Source organism: Equus caballus, chromosome 26, assembly GCF_041296265.1.
Source record: "Equus caballus isolate H_3958 breed thoroughbred chromosome 26, TB-T2T, whole genome shotgun sequence".
NCBI classification, from domain to species: Eukaryota; Metazoa; Chordata; class Mammalia; order Perissodactyla; family Equidae; genus Equus; species Equus caballus.
The window spans coordinates 44,648,160-44,675,212 of NC_091709.1; the positions used below are offsets into that span (position 1 = coordinate 44,648,160).

General features: G+C 53.3%; 1 protein-coding gene and 1 pseudogene across 1 annotated transcript in view; one reads left to right on the plus strand and one right to left on the minus strand.

Annotated features, from left to right (window-relative positions):
* Positions 1-25,779, plus strand: part of UMODL1 (uromodulin like 1) — a 62,426-nt gene extending 36,647 nt beyond the window's left edge. The window contains exons 11-22 of the mRNA XM_023630219.2: positions 473-1,042; positions 2,147-2,404; positions 4,394-4,506; positions 7,053-7,266; positions 8,051-8,188; positions 9,698-10,017; positions 14,160-14,305; positions 14,835-15,071; positions 15,336-15,495; positions 17,314-17,398; positions 23,217-23,415; positions 24,505-25,779. Of these exons, the coding sequence (XP_023485987.2) occupies positions 473-1,042; positions 2,147-2,404; positions 4,394-4,506; positions 7,053-7,266; positions 8,051-8,188; positions 9,698-10,017; positions 14,160-14,305; positions 14,835-15,071; positions 15,336-15,495; positions 17,314-17,398; positions 23,217-23,395 (2,420 nt within the window). The 3' untranslated portion in view covers positions 23,396-23,415; positions 24,505-25,779. The remainder of the gene's footprint in view (positions 1-472; positions 1,043-2,146; positions 2,405-4,393; positions 4,507-7,052; positions 7,267-8,050; positions 8,189-9,697; positions 10,018-14,159; positions 14,306-14,834; positions 15,072-15,335; positions 15,496-17,313; positions 17,399-23,216; positions 23,416-24,504) is intronic.
* Positions 12,601-14,106, minus strand: LOC138920856 (ubiquitin carboxyl-terminal hydrolase 1 pseudogene; annotated as a pseudogene).
* Positions 25,780-27,053: the final 1,274 nt, after the last annotated feature.

Here is a 27,053-nt window from a genome sequence, read left to right on the forward strand (position 1 = left end):
ATTATTCCCGGGGGGACCTCTTCTCTTTAACCACATTGTCCTGCTTCCTGATGTCCACTCAGCTTCTCCTCTCCCGTTCTTTTCCTTATTCATGCGATGTCCAGCAGGCTGATGATAGCGACCAGCACCAAGCCCCATACTGAGCTCAAATTTGGGGAAATTGCCCCGTTTTCCCCATTAATGCCCTGGTTCTGCAGCCCCCCAGGTAGAGCCCCACTCTCGGGGTCCAGCGTCCTCATTTATCTGATGGAGAGGGCCCGCCTCGCCCCGCCCCCACCCCGCCCCCCACGAGTGTGCCTGGGAGACTGCCAACCTGGGCCTGGCTAAACATTCATATTCACCCACAGAGACAGCCCAGCTCGCTACTTGGGGGCCACCTGGGGGGGCTCTTGCTTGTGGGTGGCACCTGGTGGGCTTTGCTCAGGCAATTCTGGACCAGACGCCCCATCTGAGAGTGGACGTGTCTCTGCAGGTGACGTGGTGAGCCCCACGGGGGGCATGCTGTCTCCAGCGACAGGGGTAACAGCCCCAGCTCTCGGCACAGAAACAACAGCCCTTGGTCTGGAGACCCCCACCTTGTCACCCAGCCCCAGGCCCCCGTGGGGCACCCCTGCAGCGAGCCAGGCCCAGACTCCAGGGACCCCACCCAGAAGAGCGGGCAGCAGTGTGGTCGAGCAGGACAGGAACAGCACAGGGCAAGGCGTGGAGGAGGTGTCCAGTGTGTCCACCGGCCTGGGGAAGGGCCAGTGGACAGCCAGCAGGGCTCCCGGGCCAACACACACCTCCCTTCCGGGGGCCACGGACAGCCTGCAGGACCCCTCTGGGTGGTTATGGAGAAACTCGACCATGGAGTCATCCTTCTGGGCCACTCCTACCGAGGGTCCCACTGGACATGTCGTGTGGGACACCAGCCTCCCCACTCGGGACACATCACCAGCACCTCTGGACCCCACTCAGCCACAGAACTCGGACCCTGGACCCTCTGGATCCCCAGACCTGCCCTTGGCTCCCAGCCCCACATCTCTGAAGACCCCGGCCTGTGGTGAGTGCCTGGAATGGGGCATCTTGGGGGACATGTGTCCTGAGGCCCAAGAACACTGGGAGCCACATGGTCCGTGTGAGGTCCAGGAGTCAAAGGCTCATACGGTTGTTGAGTCAAAGGCCTTTTAGACACACTTGGGCGGATTTCTCATTTCATGGCTGGACAAACCCGGGCGCAGAGCAGCTCTGTTGGTGGCCGGCTTCAGGTCTTGTTAGGACGAGAACTAGTCTCTGTGCTTTCTCTCCAGTCCTATCTTCCCCTCCTTCCTGAGCATCTCTGCCTGCCAACAGCTGGAGCAGGAAGTCGGGTACCGGGAGGGCCCTTTGGGGTGCACACGTTACATGGAGGTCTGGGGCGCATCCCCCAGCACTGTTGGGCACCCTAGCATTTCTGCACCTCTCCAGCAGTGTAGTACTCCCAGCCTGGGCAGGCCCCAAGCCCGAGCCCTGCCCCCCAGCAGTTCCACATCACATAATACGCATAGGGGTTTACCTATTGCCAAAGTCCCTGGGTGACGCCTCGGGAGACAGGTGGCAGTCCTGTGCAGGAAACGGGCCTGGCCGTGCGGCTCCCACAGAGGGAGGCCACACCAGCATCTCTGAGAGCTGGCCCAACCCTGGATTGCATGCAAATCAAATGAGCTGTCAAATGCAGCTCCATCGATGCATTTGCTCTGCTGGACCGTGCAGCTTCCAAGACTAAAGTCTTAAGGCCACGTGAGCCCGGGGTCACCTGTAACAACAGCTCTGTAGCCAGGAATGGCCACCCGTGTTGACCTTTCGGGGAGTCCACACAGAACCTGTTCAAAGGGCCTTCATTTCAGGAAGTCCAGGGACCTCAGGGGCAGAACAAAAACTAAACCAGAAGGGCCAGGGTTGCAGTCCAGGGACCAGGGCTCAGGAGGGCCGTCCAGGGACTCCATACTCATGTGTGCTGCTTACAGCAAGGGGACTTTGTAGGACTTCCCTGGGCTGGCGTCTCCTGAGGATGTGTCGTGTCCCCCCGTGGCGTATTTGATTTTAGCATTTGGTGAGGCTTCTCCTGTTCTCTCTCCTCGGAGCAGCTTGATTGATTTTAATCTCAGCATTTACGTCCACTTTCCAGTTCCCGTCCCCATCAGAGGGGTCATGGTCTCCAACGTGACCAGCACCGGCTTCCATCTGGCGTGGGCGGCAGATCTCGCCCTGCACCCCGCTTTCCAGCTCACCCTGACTTCCACGCGGAGCCCCACAGTGCACCTGGAGACCCGCGACGCAAGTCTGACGCTGTCGGGGCTGGAGCCCGGCGTCTTGCACCTGGTCGAGATTGTGGCCAAAGCATGTGAGACAGAAAGTGCCAGAGCTCGCCTCAAAGTGAGGACAGGTAAAGGGTTTAACGCTTACCATGGTTTGTTCTTAAATGGAAGAAAAAGTAGAAAAAAGATTGTTTGGTGGGTTAAGTTTAAAAGAGCCGGGTGTACTTGCAGGCACTGGGTTTTTCATCTTCTTCTCCGCGTAGGAACGCCTGGCTCTCTCCGTTCCATACTCAGCTGGCACACAGAGGCTGGACAGGAGGGGGCTCATTGCAGGGAAAGGTGTTGGGCAGACGGTGGGCAAAGAGGCAGTGGGGCCAAGTGCTTCAGACTCTGCCCAGAGGGGCTGCAGACACTCACTCACCTGTGTCCCCGTGGGCACACGGCAGGGAAAGGTGTGTGTGTGCTGGCCCACGGGGCGTCATCCATTCCCTCTGATTGTTCTCACTCTCAGTGAACCCGTGTTTGGCTCCAGGGAGGTCCACAATAGACAGCCGGACAGTCGTACAGTCAGATGCCGATGTGTGAATGGCCCCTAGGGCCTGGGGCCGCAGAGAAAAAGGGATGACGATAGAGCTGAGGATTCAAACGTAGACTTCGGTGAGGCGGAGCCAACCCTCATCGACACTCACATCGTCAGATAAAATTCCCCTTCCCTCCGCACTAGCACTTGTCAGCCGGATGTTTTCCTGGATGTCTAACTGACCCGCACAGCCGGGGGTGGACCTGAGGTTGCAGATAAGTCCTCAGATCTCGGGCATCTGTGCAAGAGCTGATAGCGGTGGTCCCCAAGCTGGGGTGCACGCCCCTTGGCGGATGCCTTTTAGGGTGGCTGTCAGAAAAGTGTACAACTTCTGTTTACATACTTTAAAGTAGTGATGAGCTGGAGACTGGGAAATTAGGGAGGAGATGGCATGCGATGATGCTACCGTGCAAGTTCACGGCGAGCTAGAGAAAGGGAGGCGGCTGTCGGCTGGTCGGCCCTGAGTCTGAGAGCCGGTGCTGGGCTTTTGGCGTCAGTCTGGCCTCTGAAGGCCTCACCCACTCCTGGAGGGAGGAGCTGCCTGTGGGCTTGTGACCTCGTGTCCCAGGGGGCTCCACTTCTCCTCTCACCTGTGCCCCCATCCTGCTCCTGACGGCTTTGAGATCGGGCTGCATGCTCCAGTTGTTGGGAGTCTGGACCTATGGCCTTGAGGCAGCAAGAGCAATGATCTCGAGGACACGGGTTTGGGGTCCATCCAGGCATGCATAGTGGGACGGCCTCGTGGTTTGTCTTGCACCTTGGCAACAAGCTCCTGGGAGCAGGACCCTCAGTCCCCAAGAGGACAACCTTGTCCTTCTCTTTCCCTTGTTGCCTAGAATGCCAGCAGGTGGCAGGTGTTTCACAACCATCTGGTGAAGGACCTAGGGAGATCTGAGATGGCTGCCATGCTGAAAGCCCCAATGTGGCCGGGTGATATTCCTGGACCACATTCTTGCACCATGTGCTCCCGGAAGCCCTAAAACACGGAGGGGAAAGATTTAGATGGAACAGACTGGTGCAAAAGCAGGGACTTCCCTTGACCTGTGGAGAGGCCGGGCTGTGGGGGAAGAAGAGCCGAGTGTATTAGGGCTTCTGGACACTGTCATGGGCCGTGGGCTCCAAGAGAGGCGCGGTGACCCTGTGTCCTGGTTTCACTGGGAAAGCCTCGTGTTCACCTGTGGCCCTGGAAGATTAACGAGTACCACCTCCTTTAACTCTCAAAGTTGTCCCGGCTTGCTGGCAGTTACCGGGACACCCTGGGCACAGACAATGGCACAGGGAGGGGTGGAGAGGTGCAGGCGCTGAGCTGGTTCCATGGCCTCCGGAAAGTTCTCGCTCTGTGCCCAGGCTGTGTCCTGGCGTCCTCTGGAGTCGGTGGGCTGTGTGTGCTGGGTGCTGCTCCTTCCTTCTGGAGTGCATGTCAGCCTCGGGGTGATGTTATTGCTGGTCGACGTGAACACACTGCTATTAAGATAGAGATGGTCGTCTGTCACCTGGTACATTCCCATTCCCAGCATGTTCGTTCTCCATCCCGCAGCGGCCCAGAAACTCAGCGGGACGGTCAGGATAGCCAATGTGGAGTATGTGGAATCCTTCCGCAACGTAAGCAGCCGGGAGTATCAAGACTTCCTGGAGCTCTTCTTCAGGACGGTAAGTGATGAACTCAGTCCTCGTTTCCTTCTGGGATGTGAAGGAGGGAGGAGGGGAGTATCCTCGTCGCAGCCAACAGGGACTTTGCCCTGAAGATGCTATGGGCTCCTCATTGCTGAGGAAGCCGAGCCTTCCAGCTCCGGCATCGTGCCTGTGTGTGCCCGGATCTGCCATCAGATAGACACACCGGTCGGTGGGAGGCACGTCTTCTCTGTGGCATCCTTGCTTCAGGCTGTTTCCAGTTCAGTGAAACTTTTTTATCGATATGGGACCCTGTGGAGCAGAAAGCCCCTCAGCTGCCTTAAAAAGAAAACTTTAACAAAAAATTGAGATCTATTTCACATGCGGCAAAACTCACACTTTTAAAGTGCACAATTCAGTTGTTTAGACTGTGTTCGCAAAATTGGGCAAGTGTAACCACCATTTAATTCTAGAACATTTTCATCGCCTCAAAGAGCAACCCCTTACCCATTAGTAGTCGCTCTCTATTCCTCCACCCCCGGCAGCCCTGGTGACCTCTAATGTGCTTTCTGTCTCCATGGATTTGCCCGTTCTGGAGATTTCATAGAAGTGAAATCCTACAGTATGCAGCTTTCTGTGTCTGGCTCATTTCACTGAGCATAACGTCTTCAAGGCTCATCCAGGTTGTAGCACGTGTCAGTACCTCATTCCTTTTGATGGCTCGATAATAGTCCACTGTATTGATAGGTCACGTTTTGTTTATCCATTTATTCATCGATAGGCATTTGGATTGCTTCCGCCTTTTGGCTATTGTGAATAATGCTGCTAGGATCCCAGCCTCAAAAAATTATTTTTCCTATTCTTTCCTGTGCTTCCCTCTGCCATCCCATTAGCATTCTTTGGGATGGTATATTGTTATGATTTAGCAAGGGCGTCAATATCAATATTCTTTTTGATGAAGGTTATATTACCCTTTGATGAATGGAGAATGAACTTGTCATAATTGAGTGATCTTGTTTGCATAGTGGATATATCATACATTTTAGCTTTTTTTCCTTATTCTGGGAGTTTAAGACACAGGATAGAGAGAGTTTGGCAGTGCCACCTAGAGGTGGAGTGATAACGATCTGTTGAACCCTATCAGCATTGCTCATGGACGAAAGCGACCATGCTGCCTCCAGGGACTGTCCCACTGGGGCTCCTCGGGATCTGGGCTCCTGCCTTATTTATTCCAGGGTCCCGGGCTCCCCACCCAGTGCGTGGATTCAAGAGTTGTTGGTGGTTTGATTGACGTGTGTATCACCATCTTCTTTAGGTGAAATGTTAGCCATCATATTAAGCAATCAGTCCACATAGCTGTAGTGGCCACATGAGGCAGCTCCATTTCCACCCCAAGTTTCCTGATTAATCTTTCCTCTTCAAACCTTTTCCTCTTTTGCCTCTTTTTGGGGACAGTTTTTGTTTGTTTGTTTGCCTAGAATTCAGAACAGCAAATAATTGTGCAATCTATCACATGCGTAGGACTGTAAGACAAACTTGGGGCGGTAGAGGGTTAATGTGGCACCTTGTTCCTTGTCGCTCTCTACCGAGGAGCCCGGCACTTTGCTTTGTGGTTGGTTTGAAATGCAACCCAAAGTGACTTTAATACAAGACTGTGGTGGATCCCTCTCTGGAAGTGCCAGAGAGAAGCAGAGCCAGAGAGAAAGGCAGAAAGAAAGGACCCAACTGTTAAAACGGCAATGATGTCAGCCATGTGACAGCAGGCAGCTCGGGGGTCTCTGGGCGTCTGCGGCCTCTGATGGGTACCAAGAGATTGGGTCCTGTTGGCTGTCCCAAAGCAGGGAAGTGAAGCCGTGAGCCTGTGCCTTGGGCCACCACACTTCACGCAGTTCAGATGAGGATGAGGTTTTCTCCGTGAGGGCAACCCCTGGAGGCACACTTTTCCATAGGAGATTTGCGTTATATGGACTTAAAGCTCATTATAAGATAGAATGTCTTTCCAGGCATTTTGGCCATGATAAGCCAGAATAGAAGAACATAACGTGCAATACAGGATTCTGTCCAAAGTGATAGGATGAAAAACAAGACATTTATAGGCAGGAATTTCCTGTCCCACTGGGGATGCTCATGGGGAAGCAGTTTTCAGAAAGGCGGGGCGGGAGAATGCAGGGGAAAGTTCTGCAGTATCAGGAGCAGAAGGATTGTTCTAGAAAAAATGAAGCAGAGGAGGTGGTGTCCCTCTCCATGACCACTCGTTCAGCCCCCGCCCTCCTGGGCTCTGAGCTGAGTGTGGCAGATTGTAAATGCTGTTATGAGCCCCCTGCCAAGTTATAAGCCCCCAGCCCCATACAGACAGGCTGGTTCACAGGGGAACTGGGTTCTCAGATCTCAGAGCCCACGGGCATTTGCACAGGCTGGGGGACTTGGCAGACGGGAACGGGCCCAGAGCTGACCCGTGGCTTTGACCTTTTTGCCCAGGCTAGCCTTGTTGCTGGCCGGAATCCCGGCGGAGCCCCCTTAGGGCACTGATCCCCTGTTTCCTCTCTCGGCGGCCGGCTCCTCTCATGTGCTCGGTTTCTCTAAAGGTGCGGAGCTCCTTGCCGGCCACCATGCGCAGGCATCTGGACTCTGGTGGGGTGCAGGTGGAAGTGACCAGCATCACCAATGGCAGCGTCGTGGTGGAGTTCAATCTGCTGCTCCTCGCAGACGTGGACGTCCGGGAGGTGTCTGCTGCGTTCCTCACCGCCTTTCAGAACGCCTCTGTGCTGGAGGTGGTCAGAGGGGACACCTTCATATGGGGTAGGCGGGGGCCCAGCCCCGAGGGAGACTCACGGTGTTTCAGGACAAGAGGCAGCCAGAACTCAGCTCCTGCCTTCTGTCTCCTTCCATGTGCCTCCTCCTAAGGGCTGCCCCTGCGGGGGATGAAATTGTGGAACAGAGGAGACCCTCATCTCTCTTGTCGCTGCTATGGGTTTTTCAAGGTTTATAGGATGAAAACATCTTCCAGTGAAGCTGCAAGATTCCCAGGGGTGCTCCTCCGTTTTCTGGGGCCGTGTCCTACCCCGCCCCTCCTTTGCTGCCCGTTTCGATGGTTTGGGGACAGATATGTTCCTCTCTGCAGCCAGACTTCCTCCCAAGCTCAGTTTCCAAGGAGATCCCGGTACAAATAATTGACAAAGAGAGAGAAAAGGCAATTTAGACTGTTTTCTCCTATTGTCTGAGTCAGCTCAGGCTGCCATAACTGAACACCGTAGCCTAGGGGGGTTCAGCAACAGACATTTAGCTCTCTCTGCTCTGGAGGCTGAAGTCTGAGATCAAGGTGCTAGCCAACTCGGTTTCTGGTGAGGCCTCCTCCATGTAGACACCAGCTTCACCCTGTCCCGTCCGTTGGGACGCTGTGCTGCCTCCTGAGCTCTCCAGTGCTGCCAGTCTCTGTTGTCATTCGATGATTTTCAGCTCTGCCTCCCCGGACGCTTCCCCACAGGCTGTCCGCCGACAGCCGCCCGCTGCGCCTCTGTCCCCCAGAGCCCACAGCCTGTAGCCCACGGCGACCTTCTCCCGTTCTGTTCTCCATGTTGTGCAGATTACGATGAGTGTGACGCGGGGGAGGACGACTGTGTACCGGGCACGTCCTGTCGCAACACCCTCGGGTCTTTCACCTGCAGCTGCTCGGGAGGTGCTCCCGACTTCCCTGTGGAATATTCTGGAAGACCTTGTGAAGGTAATCTTCTCCTAGGCCCTTTTCTGGAATACTGTTCTTTTAAGGACGTTCATTCACAAAGTGTTTCATGAGGTCAGCATATTTTTATGTCCTGGGTTTCCTAATGTGTGTGTGTGCACGTGTGTGTGCACTTGTATGTGTGTGCGTACGTGTGTATGTGCATACATGCTCGAGTGTGTGCTCGTGTGTGCATGTCCCTTCACATTCTTCCACGGGTCTCCAGCCTTCTGGTGGGGCCTCGTATCTCCAAGTGCATCTTCCGATGCCCAAGATGAGAAAACACCCAGCTGTGCACTCTCAGATGCCAAAAGACAGGCTTAGAGAACATGCAGCCCGTGTGACAGGCAACAAGGGGGAAACGTTTCTACATGGCCCCTCTTGCCACTCAGCACTTTCCCGTTCAGTGGGCCCTTAGTGGATTCAGCATTGACCCTGAGATGACCCTGCCAGCGAGGGATCTTCGGTCAAGTGGAGGGAAACAGACGTTCATGCCAGTAAACACAGTGTCACAGGACTAGGAATGGAATGTGCTCTGCCGAGGCGGAAGCAGGAGGCCCAGAGGACACCATGTTGTCTCAGCCCTGTGAATGTGGTCAGGGAGGGCCTCCTGGAAGAGGAGCCTTGGAACTGGTCTTAAAGGACAGCTGAGACAGAATGGTGCAGAGGGGCCTGCGGTGGGGCAGGGTGTGGGGTGGGTGTCACAGCAAGAATAGAGTTGTAGAAGGCAGGCACAGTCCAGGTGTGCAGTCTCAGCTGGCTGCAGAGTGGGGGCCTGGAGGAGATAGTGGGGGAGAGCGGGAGGCAGGCCGCCATGAGAGGTGGGTGAGGCTGGTTGCGAAGTCTGTGCATACCACAGGAGGGATGTGGATAGGCTGCATCCTGGAGTGGGAGAGCCGGGGGAGGAGGCAGGGCCTGGGTAAGCCCACCTCAAGAGAACAGAAGGCGGATGCCATGTTGGGGGGTGATGGAGCTGGGCTGTAGAGCGGAGGCCGAGAGAGGGGCTGAGACAGGCCCGGGGTCTGCTTCGTGCAGACTGGGGAGCGAGCCCTGGGAGACGGGCAGCGGTTGTACAGAGCCTCCTTGTTCCTTGAGAGGTTGAACTGAGCCTGCTCTAGGGGCAGCAGGCAGCGGGAGCGGGAGCTGGGACTCAAGGCTTCTGAGAGGACACACCACTGGCCCATCTCAGAGAACAGACTCAGGACCCCAGGGTAGACTTGTCTCAAGTCCATGGCTGCACACACCCGGTGTCGGCCTGGGAGAGGCTGGGAGGGCAGAGGCCTCTGTGTCCCCCAGCCCATGGGGGCCCACGACGAGCCGAGCCAGGCCAGCTGCCTGGGCTGCAGGAAGGTGCGGCCCATGTGTGTGCATGGCTGTGGTTTGAATGTGTGACCCAGGTGTGTGCTCCTGCACGGTGCACAGCTGTGCTCGTCTGCTCCTGGCCCCCTGGCCCTCTCATGGCGGTCCCTAAACACAGACCCACCTCTGCCTTTGTCTCCTCGTACCTTGCAGATGACCCTCCTGGCAACACCACCCAGGTCCCCGGCCCAGAGCAGCCCCCCACCCCAGCAGGAACTGGGGCAGCCTCTGTGCCTGGCGCCAGCGTGAGCCCCCAGGGCCTGCCCCAGCGGCTGAACCTGACTGGAGCTGTCAGGGTGCTCTGCGAGATCGAGAAGGTGGCCATTGCCGTCCAGAGGCGCTTCCTGCAGCAGGAGTCCATCCCGGAGTCGTCCCTGTACCTGGGACACCCGTCCTGCAACGTGAGCGACGGCAACAGCACGCACGTGCTCCTCGTGGCCGGGTGGAGCGAGTGCGGGACCGTCGTGCAGAGCGTAAGGCCAGGCTGCCAGCTCCGAATGCGCACGGGGCACCGGGCGGCATAGAGCTGTCAGGATCTCCACATGGGAGGGTCCACCTCTGGCCCAGGGGATCAGGGAAGACTCTAAATGGGGGACCCAGCAAAGGGGTCAGGATAGAGCCGCGTTCTCACTGTGGACCAGGCTGCACCCTGGAACAAGGAGGGAGCTGCGAGCCCCGCCCTGCAGGGATTCTGGTGCAAAGGGCCTGGGGTAGGTCTCAGAGTTGGGGTCTCAAAACTCCTCTCAGTGACTCTGTGTACATGCAGGATGAGAGTCAGTGGGAGAGGTGAAGGGGCAGGAAAGCCCGGAGCCCATGTGCAGCAGTGAGTGTGTGCGAGAATGTGCACGTGTGCAGGCGAGTATGTCATGTGAATGTGTGTGTATGTGTGCATGCAGGTGAGTGTGTGCGTGTGAATGTGTGTATGAATGGGCGTGTGTGTGTGTGTGTGTGAATCTGTGTGTGTGAATGGTTGTGTGTGTATGTGAGTGTGCATGCACATTGGTGGGGAAGTGCGGTGGCATTATGGGAAGTACCTGGCCAGAGGGATCGTGGTCCTCTCAAAAACTCTCTTCATTCCAGGGTCTTTCCTCTGTGGCACGGAGGGAAGGCCAGTCAGGGGATTGACTGTCCCGGCCTGCAGGCATTCACATCCCACATGCAGAGAGGGGCTCTGGCGCTTTCCCCGACTCCCAGCCCACCTTGAGCATCTCCAGTTTGCAGCATCCCCCCATGGGGTGGGCTGAGCCAGCTCCAAGTCCTGCTTCTTCACTGGTTGTCTCTAGTCACAGTTACTGCTCCCATATCCCCTTTCCTCCCTGCTCCCCACACTCGGCCCATGGAGGCCCAGGCTCTGTTTTCAGGGTCATGCTAGACAGACAGGCAGCCGGAGAGAAAACCAGCACCTTCCATAAGTTCCGCCAGCGCTGGCACTGGGAGAGGTTGTCCCCTGGAGAAATAGGAAGGGCAGTTGGGTTCACCAGGAAGGACTTATTGGTTCTCTGTGCGGGAGGGGGCCTTCTTTCTGGAAGGACCGTGAGTGTAGCCAGGGGACATGTGGCAGTGGCCGGATTAGGGAGAGCAGAAAGCCAGGGGGAGGAGTTACGAGGTAGAGGGTGTCTGAGTGGGTCTGGCTGGGTGGGGCAGTGCGGCCCCGGGGTGGGAGGGCGGCAGGAAGCGGCAGGGTCCAGTGTAGGGGGTGCGCTGGGGGAGGGTTTCAGCAGAAGGCCTGGCCGTGGACTGGGGCAGGGAGGCTGTCCTCATCAGGGGAGCTGTGCCGCTGGCAGGGACTCAGGGGCCTGGACCTCCACCCCTGTGGTCCTCAGGTCCAAGTTAGCGGGCCGCAGCGCTCCTAGGACCTAAATGAAAGATGCTAAGAATGAGACGGCAGCTCCTGGCCGCGGTGCTCAGGCGTGGTCAGCTAGGCTGTTCCCGAGGGTGAGTCAGCGTCTCCTACGGGGCCGGCGAGGGAACCCAGAGACGAGGTTGCAGACGTCAGCTCTCTCGCTTTGTTTTTCTGAGCTCGACAAACACCTGGTTTAGCAATTAAATTCAGTGGGGTTCAGAGCGAGTTCAGAGCAAAGGGTAACTCGTCTCTTCTGAGTCATCCAAGCCCTAGAGTCCACGGGATCCCTTAGGGTTTTTGACACTTGTCAGAAACTAAGATTCCCCTCAAGACTTATTTATACAAATACAACAGATTACGTACAGGTGGCAGGTTCTGCCCCTCTCTCTTTCTTTTTTGTTAAGTAGTTTACATTTTATTGACCTCCTGGTTTTTTTAAAAAAGTTATATTTAGGGTCACACCTCTAGTATATAAATTTAAGGTCACACCTCTGCACATAGTTTGATATACTAGATAGAGATGGTGCAGAGTATGCTAAGAGCAGATACAAACTGGTCCACACCCCAAAATATTCACAGGGGTAAATATAAGTATAAAATTCTTGTGAAAGTAGGAGGGGACTGCGTAGCTTTTCTGAGACAATTTTCAAAGTGACTCAAGGCACAGAATGGACACCATTGTGAACACACACGTTCTAGACTTTGTGCCTCGAAGACGCCTCATCAGCGATCTGGCTTCATGCCTGTTATGAAACTTCAGGCACCGAATGAGATTCTGCTTCTTAGCCAAAAAAACCCACAGGACCTGCAAGCATCGTGTAGATAATTACTCCAAAATATGGACATACAAATACAAGCCCTTTACTTTAAGAAGCAAACACAGAAGAGAGGTGTAAATTCAAAAGTGTGGAAATGCTTCCATTTTGGATAATTCAGTTAAGAATCTACACAAGTTTGTTCCCAGAAGCTAATGCTAAGGAAAATGAATTCTAAAAATTAACATGCTTTCAATTGTTCAAATTTCACTATTTATATGAGAACCTAGAGAGACCAATGATGTCCAGTAGCTAAAGACTCTGTGATATAGTGCACTTTACCAGCGTTTGTCCAGGTCTGTTTAATACACGTACAAGGAAGATACGCTCACTCCATAACATCTCATAGAGAAGCAAGGAAAGAGTCGATGCGGAAGCTGCAGAAGGGGACAGAGGTTTCAGAATGTCCTTCTCAGGGACTTCCCCTTCAGCGTCATCAGAAAGCAGGCACTTCTCACACCCCCGAAGCTTTGCCCTGCGTGTGGCGTTTTGTTCTCAAACCCGCTAATGTCAATGCCTGTTTGGCCACTGGCGTCCTCGTTTCCATTAGATCCATGGGTCCCGTGAGTATTGTTAGTCTCGGAAATTCTATTTTAGGCCAACGCTGTACTGGCAGCTTTATCCAGATCGGACACTTTGTCGCATAGTTCATAAGCTGCTATGCTCTTTCGTCCTATAAGAAGTCCAATAGCGTCTCCTTTTTTCGTTATGGTTCAGAACTTTACTCGGCTGTGTATTTCCACCCACTCTAACTGACCCTTCTTCGTTGGCGTAATTTTCCTCTTATTCGATGGTCTGGCTTACCTATTTCACACCAATTCCCCTTCTCTAGCTCTAAACTGCTGAGGTCGGGATTATAACGGAAGAGGTGCAGTGCCCGCTGCCAATTGTAACGCCACTGTGCATCACAACCACGGCGTCCATATTTGCCCCCAGCGGGCCCTTCGCTCTGTTCTGGTGACAATTTAGGAGATGTCAGTAAAAGGGTGTTAATCTTGGCAAGTCCACCACTGTGACAGTCACACTCCAGGCCCCCAGCCCCCAAAACGCTTCAAACGCATAGTGATGGCTTCAGAGCTTTTGTCGAACAAACGGCTTTATTTGGCTTCAGTGTGATGACGGCAATTTTCACAGAAATTTTTATCTTCCCCTACAGCCCTCTCCACTGAAGCAAGTCTCGAAATTGCCCATCTCAGGGTCTTCATCTCTTTTTCTGAGTAGGAGTCCCTCCTACTCGGGAAAGCCCATCTTCCTGTTCTGGGACACTGCTGTCTGACAACCCTCCCTTCTTTCTACTGGACTTTCACATTCTGAGCAACGGGTCCCTAATCCCCGCTAACCTGGGAGTCAGTTCCCCACAGCTCAGAACCAATCTACTCCACACCTCTTTACGGGCTTAACTCCATGAACGTTGACGGGCCCGACACAGTTCCCTGGAGCCCCAGGTCCACCACCTTAGTTGTGTTTGCACTGTCACGCTCCCCAAGTCCTGTTCAAGATCACATCCTTTTTCTTGAGGTTGTCCTCTGGATCCTTGGCATGTTGCTACTTTCCCCAGACCACAGAATTTAGAAAGAATGTGGGGCTGCTTAGTTGCAGACTTTAACCAATTCATTTTCGCTCTTGACTTCTTTGGTGAGAGAGGGTCCTGCACAGTCACGTTCAGAAACGCACTGGGGATTATCAGGGGAGAAGCTGATCCATTAATTTGGGTATCGGCTGATGGAGTTAGTCTCTGGTTCTCCTCTGATGAAGAGAAGAAGAAATGCGCTGAAGCAGGTGTCAGGACTTGGTTCTCTTTGGCAATTTGTGTTAGGGAAAAATTGCCCGGGTTTTTATGTTTTGGGGGTTAAGCTTTAGAAAAGAACCCCGCCCCCGCACTCAGAGCTGTGGTCCGTAGCCATGGCGGGGGGCCTGCTGCGGCCCAGGAGCTTGCTCACACCCCATTTGTGTTCAGAACATGACGAATACGGTGGTGAGGACCACGCTGAGGAACGACCTGTCCCCAGAGGGCATCATCCACCACCTGAAGATCCTGAGCCCCATCCACTGTGCCTTCCAGAATGACCTCTTGACCTCATCAGGCTACACCCCAGAGTGGGGGTGAGTGAGAAGCCTCTCTCCATCTCTCCAGCTCGGGTTCCTCTCTAGAACCTTCACTCTGGGGGTTCTTTAGGGTTTCGATCACTCAAGGACACTTTCGAGAGACTGAATATACAAATTGACAAGGACTCAATTAACCGCCAATATCCCTAATTTTCACCCCTGCTTCTAATTTAGGACCAACCAGAGAAAGCCAGCTGTGCTCCCTAACCAATCACGCAGGACACCCCGCTTCTAGCGAGCCGCTGGGGGCGTCCCCATGGCGATGCCTCCATCAGGGTGCACCTGAGCCTCCCTTTTCCACTGTGAAGATGCCCCCTCCCCTGCCCGCCTTTGAGTCCCCACCAAGCGCACAAGCGACAGGGCTGCCCCCCACTACAGCCAGCTGGGAGTAAACAGCTCTGCCCTTTCTCCCGTGGGGCAGGGGGTCCTCCTTTATTTCCACACTGCCTTGGAGTTGCTTTGAGGGGAGGAACAGGAACACGAGGGGTCACAGAAGCAACCTCCCTGCAGCCCGCTCCTCTTGCAGGGTTTATACCATCATCGAGGACCTCCACGGAGCTGGAAACTTTGTCACCGAAATGCAATTGTTCATCGGAGACTCTCCAATCCCTCAAAATTATAGCGTGTCTGCCAGCGATGACGTCAAGATCGAAGTGGGGCTCTACAAACAGAAGAGCGACCTCAAGGTGGTCCTGACCGAGTGCTGGGCCACGCCGTCCAGCAACGCCAGGGACCCCATCATGTTTGGCTTCATCAACAACAGGTAAGGGCTCTGCTGGGCCCTGGGCACTGCTGCTCCCCTTGCTGGGCAGCCTGCTCTGGGCTTCTGACTCGCAGACCCACATGGATGTGGACCTGGGGTTCAGGTAACACCCCCAGGGGACTCTCCTTTTGGGAATGGGAGAGCTGGCCTCCTTGCCTCCCAAGGAGCTCCGTGTGCTGTCAGATATATTGTCAGGAAACTCATTCGGGAAGAAGGATGGGAGGCCGGTTTACAGCTGGTGAGCCCCCTTCCCTCTCTTCCCAGCTGCCCCATCCCCAATACGCACACGGACGTGATCGAGAACGGGAACTCCACGAAGGCCCAGTTTAAGCTGAAAATCTTCTCCTTCGTCAACAACGCCATCGTCTATCTGCACTGCAAGCTGCGCATTTGCATGGAGTCCCCTGGAACCACGTGCAAAATAGTAGGTGTTTGGTGTTCTAAATAGTAGGTGTTTGGTGTTCTAAACTTCAATCTGGGTTCACGTTCCTTGTCGCTAAGAGGGCGGTTGCTCCTTTATCAGAAGCCCACAGCTTGGGCCGCTCGGGGTCCCAGTCTCTGGGAGGAGGCACTGGCCTTGCAGACTTGGTCCCTAAAAGACATGGAATGAGGTTTCGACAGCAGACAGCCCCTGAGCAGAGGACGGATATAGTCGGATGGCTGACCTAAGTCCTTCTTGAGGCTGTCCCGTCCACTGGCCGTCACATGGCCTTGCCATGATGCTCAAGAGGTGATTTAACGCATATTTAGGTGGAAGAATGTTACTTTAATTTAATATTATATTATAGCAACATCGATGGAACACTGCTGAATCCCGGCCACTGTGATATTTAACAAAGCTTTTTTTCTTTCCCGTGTTCGTCCTTCATCGTGGGATCGTGAATAATTTTGCATTCTCATTTCCTTACACCTTGAATTTGAAACGTGCTTTGCAGTCCTGAGGTTTGAAAGCTGTTCTTCAAATCACGGACAAGTACGTGAAGTGACTGTCGTCACATGTTGTCTGTGGCCGAGGACGCTGGCGAGAGCTCTGCTGGCCTCTGGTTCCTACGGCACATTACTCTCTCCTTTCGGGGATGGGCTTTTCCTGTCCTGCCAGACTCCTCGGTTTTCCTGGTGACCAGCCTCTGAGTGTCAGTAGGACAAGCAAAGGGGAGGAAGCCCCCCGACCGCCGATTTTGTTGATGTCACTTTTTCTCAAAGAGTAGGTCTTCTGGAACAACGGGACAAAAGGACCACAGACTCCCAGTGACTGCCGGCTAAGTGTGCACGTGGGCCTGAACCTGGTCCCATTGGACCCTCAGAAATGCTAGGAGGGTTAACAGCCACAAGAAACTCTGCATGGAGCTGCCAGGCCCCGATTCCTTGCAACAAGGCTTTGCGTGTTTCTTTCCACGTTCCTTTAGGAGGGGTATCGTACAGTTTCCCGGGGCTGCTGTAACAAAGGGCCACGGACCAGGTGGCTTACACAACAGGAGTTTATTCTCTCAGTTCTGGAGGCTGGAAGTCCAAGATCGGGGTGTCGGCAGAGTTGGCCCCTTCTGAGAGCTGGGAGGGAGAATCTGCTCCAGGCCCCTCTCCTCGGCTCATAGATGGCCATCTTCTCCCTATATGTCCTCACATTATCTTCCCTCTGCGCATGTCTGCGTCTGTGTTCAAATGTCCCCTTTGTAAAGGACACAGTCCTACTGGATTAGAACCCACCCTAATGACCTCATCTTAACTCCATCATCTGCAATGACCCTATCTCCAGAGAAGGTCACATCCACAGGGCCTTCACCATCTTTTTGGTGGGACAGAATTAACCCAGAGCAGGTATGTAGGAAGCAGATTCCATCATGTCCCTGAACCTTTCTGTAAAGCAAAGGGGTTGAAAGGAGCAAACGGCAGCAGTGGGCTGTGGAGAGCGCAGGTGACTCTGAGCTGTGCCTGAGATGTGACACCTGAATGGCCACGGGGCCAGAGCCAGCAGCTAGAGATGGCTCAAGGGGCTGCCACATCTCACTGCTCTTGTGAACCTCACTTTCTGCAACCCTCCTGCCGCCCGGCCCTCCCTCCACCTCCTGGGCCGTCCCGCCTGCGCAGAGCCCTGTGGTCCTGCCCCTCCAGCTCTCCTTCTCCCCCCGTCGGAGCTCATGCAACTGGATAACTCGTAGGACTCAGAATAGCATCCCTGATAGGAGCGCATTTCTCATAAAGATTGTCCAACTAATGTGAAGTTTCTCTCCTTTCAAAACAACAGACTTGCAACGATTTTCGGTCGCTGAGAAGTGCTGAGTCATCTGGGACACACCTGATGTCCTGGGGACCCCTCATTCGTACTACAGGTGAGTTGGTGACGTGATTTAGACAACTAAGGAAGAGATGCAACCAATTCCATTTCGCCAGCATGTGAACCCAGAAGCCACACAGAACCCTAAGGAGTTTCCTACGAGACTCGTAGGAGTAGAAATATTGTCAGTTAACACTCGTTGAGAGCCCCGACTTTCCAGCATTGCATTAGGTTTTTGACACACAGAATGTGATTTGCTGCTCCCAGCAGCCCTATGAAGTAGGACCTGTGGTCATCCCCGTGTTGCAGATGAAAAGGCCGAGGCTTCAGCAAGTCAGCACATGTTTAAATAACTGAATACCTGGGCTGCGTCATATGAAGCCAGTCAAGGTTCCTGACACTGGATAAACACCTTGAGTGGGTTGTTACAAGGAAGGAAGTCAGGCCCTAGCCAGGTCAAATACCGTATGTGCACGCGTGTGCATGTGTGGGCCAGCGTGCATGCATGTGCCAGCGTGCACGCACACGAGAAAGCAGTTTTATTCTGGGCTCGGCTAAATGAGCAGATGCAAAAAATGGTGTTGCTGTTCTCGCTCAGTATTAAACTTCCATCACCCAATTACGCTTCATGTATTTTCAAAGCTCGCTATCAATTTTCTGGGAAAACATCTGATTTTCTTTGAAATCTATCCAATTGTTTTGGTAAAAACAATGGTTTGGGGAAATTGTGTCTTCTGGGTATTAAGACAGAAAGTACTAGCTGTACCCCAATATCTATCTTCCTCTCCTTCCATAGTGATAGAACCCCCAGTTTTGAGCTGGCACCTGGCCGCTGGGAGTAAAAACTAATTCCCATCAAACCTGGCAGCTAAGTGTGGCCGTATGAGTAAGTTCCGGCCAACGAGATGCAAATGAGAATGTCAAGGAGCAACTTTGTAAGCAGTGCCCTCCTTAAAGGCGTCTGGTGCCCATCCTCTGCCTGTTTCTTCTTTGTCATTCTCCCCGTCCTGCTGTCTGACGTGCAGGGGAGATGGCTGCAGCCTGCCGCCATCTTGGACCTTGAGGACCGTGGTGCAGGAGCTGGAAGGAGCCCCATTCCGAGGACACTGTGGAGCAAAGCTGGGGGGCCAGGCCCGGGCTCTGACTGCCACTCTTTATGCCACAAAGAAAGACACTCCCATTTTCTTTGTCACTGCTATTTTGTGTTTTTCTCTTTCTTGTAGCTAAACCTAATCCTAGTTGATTTTCCTTTTTTGGATGTTTTTCTTCCTACCTTTGATGGCCCTCTGTATTTTCCTGTACAAGAACTTCTGGGTTTGGGATGCAGGCTATGAGCTGGGATGTGGGTGCGGATCAGGACTGGGGAAGGAAGCTGGGAAGCAGGAGGGGGAAGGGCTCCTTGGCCACTGATTTTCAACTGCCGGTTCTCATCCAAACGTTTGGGAATTTAAAAAGTCACAGGTCCCAGGCCATGCCACGCCTACCGACTCAGAGTCTCTGGAGCTGGGTTCTAGGTGCTGGTGTGGGCACTGGTCCTCAGGAGACTGCTGGCCTCAGTCCTAGGACAACACGCTTTCCCTGCCACCTCCATTTTTCTTAAATTGCTGAGGAGAACTTGACCTGGGGCCCTAATATGAAATAGAATAGATGTGAATTGCATTCTCATTTATAGAAATGGAAGCTTCTATTTGTTCATAGATATTAGAGATAATGTCAAACCAGAGTGGAAGAAGCACTGGACTCGGAATTAGGACACCTGAGTTTGAATGTAGGCTCTCATCCTTATAAGCTGTGTGGTCTTGGAAAAATTTACTGACTCTTCTGAGCCCTATCCATCCATCCATCCACCATTCCTCCATACATCCACTCATCTATCCATTCTTCCACCCCGCACCCCATCCATCCATCCATCCATCCACACAGCCATCATTCCTCCATCCACCCACTCATCCATCCATCCCCCCACCCACTCACTTATTCATTATTTCATCTGTCTACGATGTCAAGCACTCTGCTTTTTCTCTGCAACATGGGAGTTATAACAACTGCCCAGCATACCTTACAAGGTTGTCATGAATGTCCAATGAGTTTACAGTAAACGAAAATCCTTGCAAGGCTAAGATTTGTGATGCTGGAACTAGGCTGCCTACATTCAAAACCTGGTTCTGACTTTGGGTCTGCTACATTGTGCCTCATTTCCCTCATCTGCAAAATAATAATAATAATTCCTACTTCCTACAGTGCCTTGAACATGGAAACGACTGGATATGTGTTAGCTGTTATCCTTTGTAACTGGCAGAGCACTATGCTAATGGAGCCGTTGTAGAGAACACCAAATATATTAAGGATATGGATGGTCGGCCTCGATAACAGGGTTATAATTATTCATTTTGTTCATCATTCACTCTCATTGTGTTCTTAGCTTTGGTTTATTCCATAGATGTGTCATACAAAAATACAGAAAAATCATTTGGAAACATGGAATCTCCCAGTTGTTGGGGACTTGACTATATTTTAGTAGTGTATATTAACGGAAATACTGTTGGAGACTGCAGAGGGGGAAGAGGCTGGCAGACAAGTCCCTTCAGGATCTCGTCTCTGCCCCCTCCCACCGCGCACCCACGCTCTGCCTCCTCCCACAATGTATCTACGCTCCACCCCCTGCCGTGGTGCAGCCGTGACCCGCCCTCTGCCACTGTCCACCCACACTCTGTCCCCCGCCACCGTTCATGCATGCTCTGCCCCCTCCCACCTTTCACCCACGCTCCGCCCCCTGCCATCACATCGCCTCCACTTCAGGGAAGAGCGAGAGCCCTCAGAGATTTCAGGGAATGGTCCAAGCTCCCGCAGCTGATACCTGGACAGGCCGGGCCTCTCAGAGCAGTTCTGGGCTTTCCCTAATCCCCTTCCTGTGTCTCTACGGGCTACACTCGCTTGGTTTTCAGGTTCAGTCCACTCCAGCCCTCACACCCCCTGCGTTAGTTTTCTGGGGCTGGGGACACAGGAAACTAAGTACCACAGCCTGGTGGCTTAAGATGCCAGGATGCACTCCCTCACGATCTGGAAGCCGGAGGTCCAAGATCAGAGCTCCCGCAGGGCTGGTTCCTTCTGAGGCTGCCAGGGAGTATCTGGCCCATCCTCTCGCTCCCCACTTCTGGTGGCTGCTGCCCTGGTGTCCTTGGTTTGCAGCTGCATCACTCCGGTCTCTGCCCCTATCATCTCACGGCTGTCTTCTTATAAGGACATCAGTCATATTGGACTAGGGGCCTCTCCTGCTTCAGTATGACCTCATCTTAATCTAATTAATTACATGAGCAATGGCCCTATTTCCAAATGAGGTCACATTCTGTGGTGCTGGAGGTGAGGACTTCAACATACCGTTTTGGGAGAAGGGGGGCACAATTCAGCCCATAACACTGTGTATCTGCAATTTTAAGGAAATTTAGTATCAATCCATTTGGTAGCATCTTTGTGCCACCAACAAATTGTACATCGGCATCGTAATTTTCGCATTTAATTTTTGGAAATCTTCCATGGCCACTTGCTTTACTAGATAACTCATTTCTCACTAGAGTTTCTTGTGTGAAGAGTTAGAGATAGTTCGAGGCCAATGTCTGTGGGATGCTCAAATATCCTGGCAGGAAGGGTCTGGAACAATTATTGGGGCCGCTCAGAAGTGAGGAGCCTGGGGGTTGCCCAGATGGCAGCTGAGCTGGGACTCAGACCCCTGGAAGGGGCCATTGCCCTGCTCCTGGGTTATACCCACACTAGCAGGTCCTCTGTCACATCTCACAGGCTGTGTCCCCTTCACAAAAGCAGTGACATGTCAACATCTTTGCAAAAGGACTATGTGTGCGTCCCCCCAGGTGATCATGGCCACCGCCCCGCGTGTGGGTACAGCCTGCTCCAGCTATCCTGGAGGAGGGCCAGTTGATTTTCATTTAAACTTCTGACCCATCATGGACTGACAGGTGGTCTGACTGTGCATGACCTGCACACAGTTCATGCCACATGAGCGGTCTCCCCTGGACAGGTAGATACGCTTGCTGTTCAAGGAGACACCCCCACTGATGGTTCGGGTCATGTGGGGACCCACGCTCAGTCCCCATTTGTGACTAAGGCACCAGGACCGGTAACTGTTCCTGAACCAGTCAGTGGACAGCACTGGCCTGTGGACCCCACTCGGCAGCCCTGAGACAGTGGGTCACTTAGGAGCAGTTGGCTGCAGGTAACAGAGACTCAGCTGGAGAGACGGCGACCAAACGGGTTCATTTGTCCCAGAAGCTGGCGGTCCCCGGCTGGCTGTGGGCTGCACTGTGCCGGGGAGGGGCGGACTCTTCTGTCTTTCTGCTTCAGCATCCTCAGTGGGGGCAGCCCCGCTTGTGCTCACAAGATGTCGGCTCACCTGAGGCACAGGAGGAGAGGACGGGCTGCTACAGCGCCCCCCGGAGGCTGGGTTTGGGGCCAGTCGTGAAGGAGTTGTCAGGGAGGCTGGCTGCCCAGAGTCTGGGGGCCTCGGGTTCCTTGGGAGGCTGTGGCTGCTCCAGTGTCCCCATCCCAGTGTGTCCCTCTGGAGGAAGGGGCTGCCAGGTCCTAGTCGGCTCGCTGTCCAGGCAGCCCGGAGGGAGCCCCCGGTGGCCTGTTCGCTGGACCGCTCAGCTGACTGCCACGCCCCAGGAGACCCAGAGCTGCATCCACTTTGTGCAACTGCCTCGAGAAACAGGATCTTGAGCGCCCCTTGTGGCCCAGGAAGGCTCTGTCCTAACCAGACCTTCCTGATAAGCGGAGGTGGACACCCTGAGCTGCAGGGAGACCGGAGGGAGACGCGCGTGCTGCGGGATGCGCCTCGCCTCCTGCTCAGATGCCCCGCGGTGTGTCACGCTCACACACGCTGTGCTCTGCGGCACCGCCTTCTTCACAGGGGTGCACAGGTCTCCCTCCTGGGGCATGGGGGCTGACTGGTGGCCTCCTTTCTCAGGCAGCCCGGTTTTCGCCTGCGGGAAATTGAGGTGAAATTCACCTAACACAAGTTCACTATTTAAAAATAAACAATTTGGTGGCATTTAGCACGTCCACAATGTTGTACAACCACCCCAGCCCTGAAACTGTCGGTCTGCTTTCTGTCTCTGGTTTTTCCTTTTCTGGATAGTTCTATAAACAGGATCATGCTATGTGTGGTCCCATGTGCTGGCTTCTTTCACTCAGCATGATGTTTTCAAGGTTCCTCCGTGTCATAGTGTACATCAGAACTCCGATCCTTTCTGTGGCTGAGTAATACTCCATTATAGTGATAAACCACCATTTGTTTATCCGTCATCCGCTGATGCACTCTCGAGTTGCTTCCTTCCATCTTTTGGCTGTTGTGAATAGTACTGCTATGAACATGGTGTACGTGTATTTATTTGAGTCCATACTTCCAACTCTTGGGTACACACCGTCCTGTGTTTTTATTGCCCTCCCCGGGTCCTCCGTGGTGTAGATCGTACAGGCCCAGCGTATCTTCACGCGGGGAGTCCGGCTGGCTCCCCGCCTCCCCCCGAGGGCCTGTTGCTCACACACGGCCTCCCTCTCTTGGCCAGAATGCTGGGCAGGCTGAGCTGTCCTGGCTGCTGCCTCATCACCTACGGGAACCCACAGGTACACAGGCACACCTGCGGGGCCTCACCACAGGGATCAATCACATCCAGGTAACAGTGTTATGGAGCCGCCATCTGTGGAGAGCTTGCTGTACAGCAGGCTCTGTCCTGAGCCCTCCGTTCTGCCCTCACATCAATGTCCCCGTGCTGGGACCACAGGCCGTCCCAGGCCCACGGAGACGCGTTCCTCCTGGTCTGGGCAGACCTCCCACCTTGCCCCTGTCTCGTCCCCTGCAGGTGAGTCTCCAGGTGTGGAACCAGGCCTGGGAGCCGGGTACCTGGTCCTCATCGTGGTGGCCGTCTTTGCCTTGGTGACGGGGGCAGCCGCCCTGCTAGTCGTGCGCTACCAGAGGATGACCGGCAAGTACAACTTCAGGACCCAGTCGGACTTCAGCTACCAGGTGTTCTCTGAATAGGAGGGCCCGCTGCCCTGAAGGTGGGTGAGGAGCGAGATGCATCTGATGCACGTGTCCCACCTTTGCCACCGATGGTGACGGCACAGTGTGCCTGAGGCTCTGGCCAAGGGCAGATTTGCGGGCGTCAGCATTCTGGACCCCCTGGTGGAGATGCATCCTCCCCTCCTGGAAATCGACAGACAAGGAGCAATGGGAGAGGGGACATGGATGATTAGTGGGTTAGTGACAGGGTTCTCTCTATTTACACAACCATGGGCCCCAGGGGACCAGTGGCAGTGCAGCAGGGCTGAGAGCAGAGCCCAGGCGCCCCCTCACATCCCAGATCTGCCCCCTACTTGTGGGCGGTCCTGGGCAGGCCCTGAGCCCCTGGGACCTCAGTTTCCTTTGTAAGAGGGGTGTGTGACCACCGCACAGAGAGGAAGCGCACGGAGGGCCCTGACACAGCATCTGGCACCTTCAGTGCGGAATCATCCCCATGATCATTCTGGGTCCCCTGCCCCCGCCACCAATCACTGGTGTCCTGGACACTGTAATGGGCACAGGTCACCGCCCTGCTCTACCCAGAGCCTGTGATTTTCAATATTCGACCTTCGAGTGTAAAGACATTCCTCTGAAGGGGCACGTGGGCTGCTTCCCGGGCCTGAGCATAGGTTACCACGGACGTGCAGAGTGCAGCGTTGCTCATAGAAACCTGACAGTGCGGTGGGAAATGCCAAGATGGTTGTTTTTGTAAAGGTTTGAGGTTTAAAAGAAGGAGGAAAGAAATGATCATGGGCCACATGGGGCAGCTTTCGTAATTGCTGCCTCCAAACGCTGTCAGAGGGGGTCAGGGAGTGACAGAGCAGCCTGAGATCCCATCTGGGCCCCAGGCTGCATGGAGGCATCCTGGGCTCCGCCCCTCACCTCCACCCTCCCCTGAGCTTCTTGCTTCCTCCTCTGTGCCTCCCACCTGCTAAGAAGTTCCCTCACCTGCCCACCGTGGTTCCCAGTCCTCTGTGCCCTCTGGGAGATGCTGCCTTTTAATTTGGGGCACAATCTCTCACTATCCAGCAGCGTAGAAGGCTGCCCTCAGGGTTGGGGGTAACCCTTCACTACCCATACTCCCGCAGGTTTTTCCACATGAACATCTCCTTTCCTGCTTGTAAACTGACCCAGACGACCGCCTTCCCCATGCAAGTAGTCATGAATCGAGCTCAGTTCTTAATTCATCAAGCACTGACGGGAGCTGCCTCTGTCCCGCATCCAGAGCTCAGATGAGCCCCAGAGATGGCGGAAACACAGCCTCTGCCTGGCCCCAGGAGGTCTGTCGTCTGTGTACGTCCCAGAGAAGCAACGTCCCCAGGCGGGTGAGAGGAGCTGTTGGAGAAGTGGGCAGTGTGCTGGGGATGCCCAGAGCTCCAGACATGGGGATCTTCAAACCAAGCACAGATGCGGCTCTGCCATTGCCCAGATCACTGCCACCACCCCAGAGCTCCCAGACCCTTTGCCATCCTAACTGGTCCAAGTGGCCCTTTCTCATCCATCCATCCACCCACTTACCCATCCATGCACCCAGCCACCCATCCATCCATCCTTCCATCCTTCCATCCATCCATCCATCCATCCACCCACCCATCTATCTATCCATTCATTCATTTGACACTCTTTGTCAAATAGATAATATTTCATATTTTCAAAAATATTTGACAGTGCACATGAAGTTCCTTTAAAAGTAAGTCAGTCATTAAATATATTGTTAATGTTATTTTCAGGAGACATGTATACTCTTTAACTTTTCTCCTGCATTACCAGGATATTGTTTTTATTTACACAGCAGTGACTCAAAAGGCACTTGATTAATATGAAAATCTTTATGAAAAGTAGAAATAACATAATATATAGAAAGATATATAAATCACTATTTTATATTTTTCCAAACATTTTTACAGCCATTGAAAAAATAATCTTACCAGGGAGAGTGCTAGTTACCCGTTACACAATGGGAAACCAGAGAAGGAATGGCTGAGCTATTTGTGTAAAGTCACAAAATGAATTAATGAGGAAATGAGTCTAGAACCTAATATTTTAGTCTAGAATTTTCTCCATCACACCATGCTAACAGATAATGCTTTTCACTTTATTTAAAACAAATTGAATCGCATTTGACAGCTAACACCTGAAAGTATAGTCTTTTTCCTTAATGAACTTAGAATTATAATATGGTCTTAATTTTTAATTCATAAGATTAGCTTGTTGAATAAAGTTAATTGCCACTAATACAGAGCATTTGGGAAATGTGAGTATTTTGATTTATTGGATATCCTCAGAGTCAGTAAAGAATTACAATATGTAGTGCTGTGGATAACCGATTGAACAAGTAGAATAAACTGCATATGACGTTGAAACTTGACTGTGCTGGCTGCCCTGCTTGGTTCAGTTCTCATCACATGTGCCCCCAGCATCCACTGACGGCGGGGTGCTGTGCTGTGCATCCTGGGCAGACCAAGACCGCGTCTCTGGCTCTTCTTGAGCTGCGTCCCTTTGTTCTGACATCAGCTCAAGACCTTTCCTGAAGAAGAGACAATAACCACTCACTAAACCCAGGTTCTGAGCCCCATGACTGTGCGGCTCTTTGGGATTGAGATCAAGTAGTTGACATACATTTTAAAACGTCATCTCTAAAACCTCATCTACGGTTTTCATGTAACCTCCATGAATACTGCGTCCATTCATTTGTGTTTTCTGTAATAATGAAAATTTGGTCTCCCCTCTTCTTCCTCCCCTACCTGTCTCTTCTGTGACAAATATTTCCTGAGCACACAGCATGTACCTGGCCCTGGGTTCAGTGCCACTGATGAAATGGGGAGCAAGGTAGCCTGAGCCCTGCCCTTGTAGAGCACGTGGTCTTGTGGGCAGAGAGACACTCAGATCAATAGATGATGGGGGCCATGATGAGTGCTGAGAGGGACAAGCGCTATGTGCTCTGAGGTACTCCTGACCTGTTCCATCCATCCACTCATCTAACCATCCACCCATTCTCCTCTCCACACACCCACCCATCTACTCGACCATCCATCCATCCATCTGCTCACCCATTCATCCAGCCAGCCAGTCATCCATCCATCCATCCACTCATCCAGCCATCCATCCACTCAACCATCCATCCACCCATCCATCCATCCATCCACCCAAGCATCTCTCCATCCACCCAATCATTCATTCATCCATCCATCTAACCAAGGAATGTATACGGAGGTCCACTTCTTACGCGGTGTTAGGAAGACAGAAAGAATGAAGTAGAGTTCTTGTCCTCAAGATTTAAAAATCCACCTGGACAAAAGCCCTTGTGCATACTACATGCAGTGAAGTCAGAGGGCTAAGGAGGGAGGGGGGAGGGAGAGAGACAGAAGAGTGCACACGTGGGCAAGTGGGCTTGCATGTGCATGTATGTACACACCACTGCTCCTGGAGGGTTCTGGATGCTGCTGTGTCAGGCTGCTGTGTAGGAATATACTCAGTCTGGGCATTGCTTGTAGTTTAAATTCTCTAACCCTGGACTCTTTCTGCTGGCATGGCTCAAGGAATTAAATCCAAAGCACATTGAAACAAAAGGAGGAAGAGAGGGACCCAAGGTGGCCCTGGACATCTGTAGAGGTTGTTCACTGCTCTCCGAGGCAGA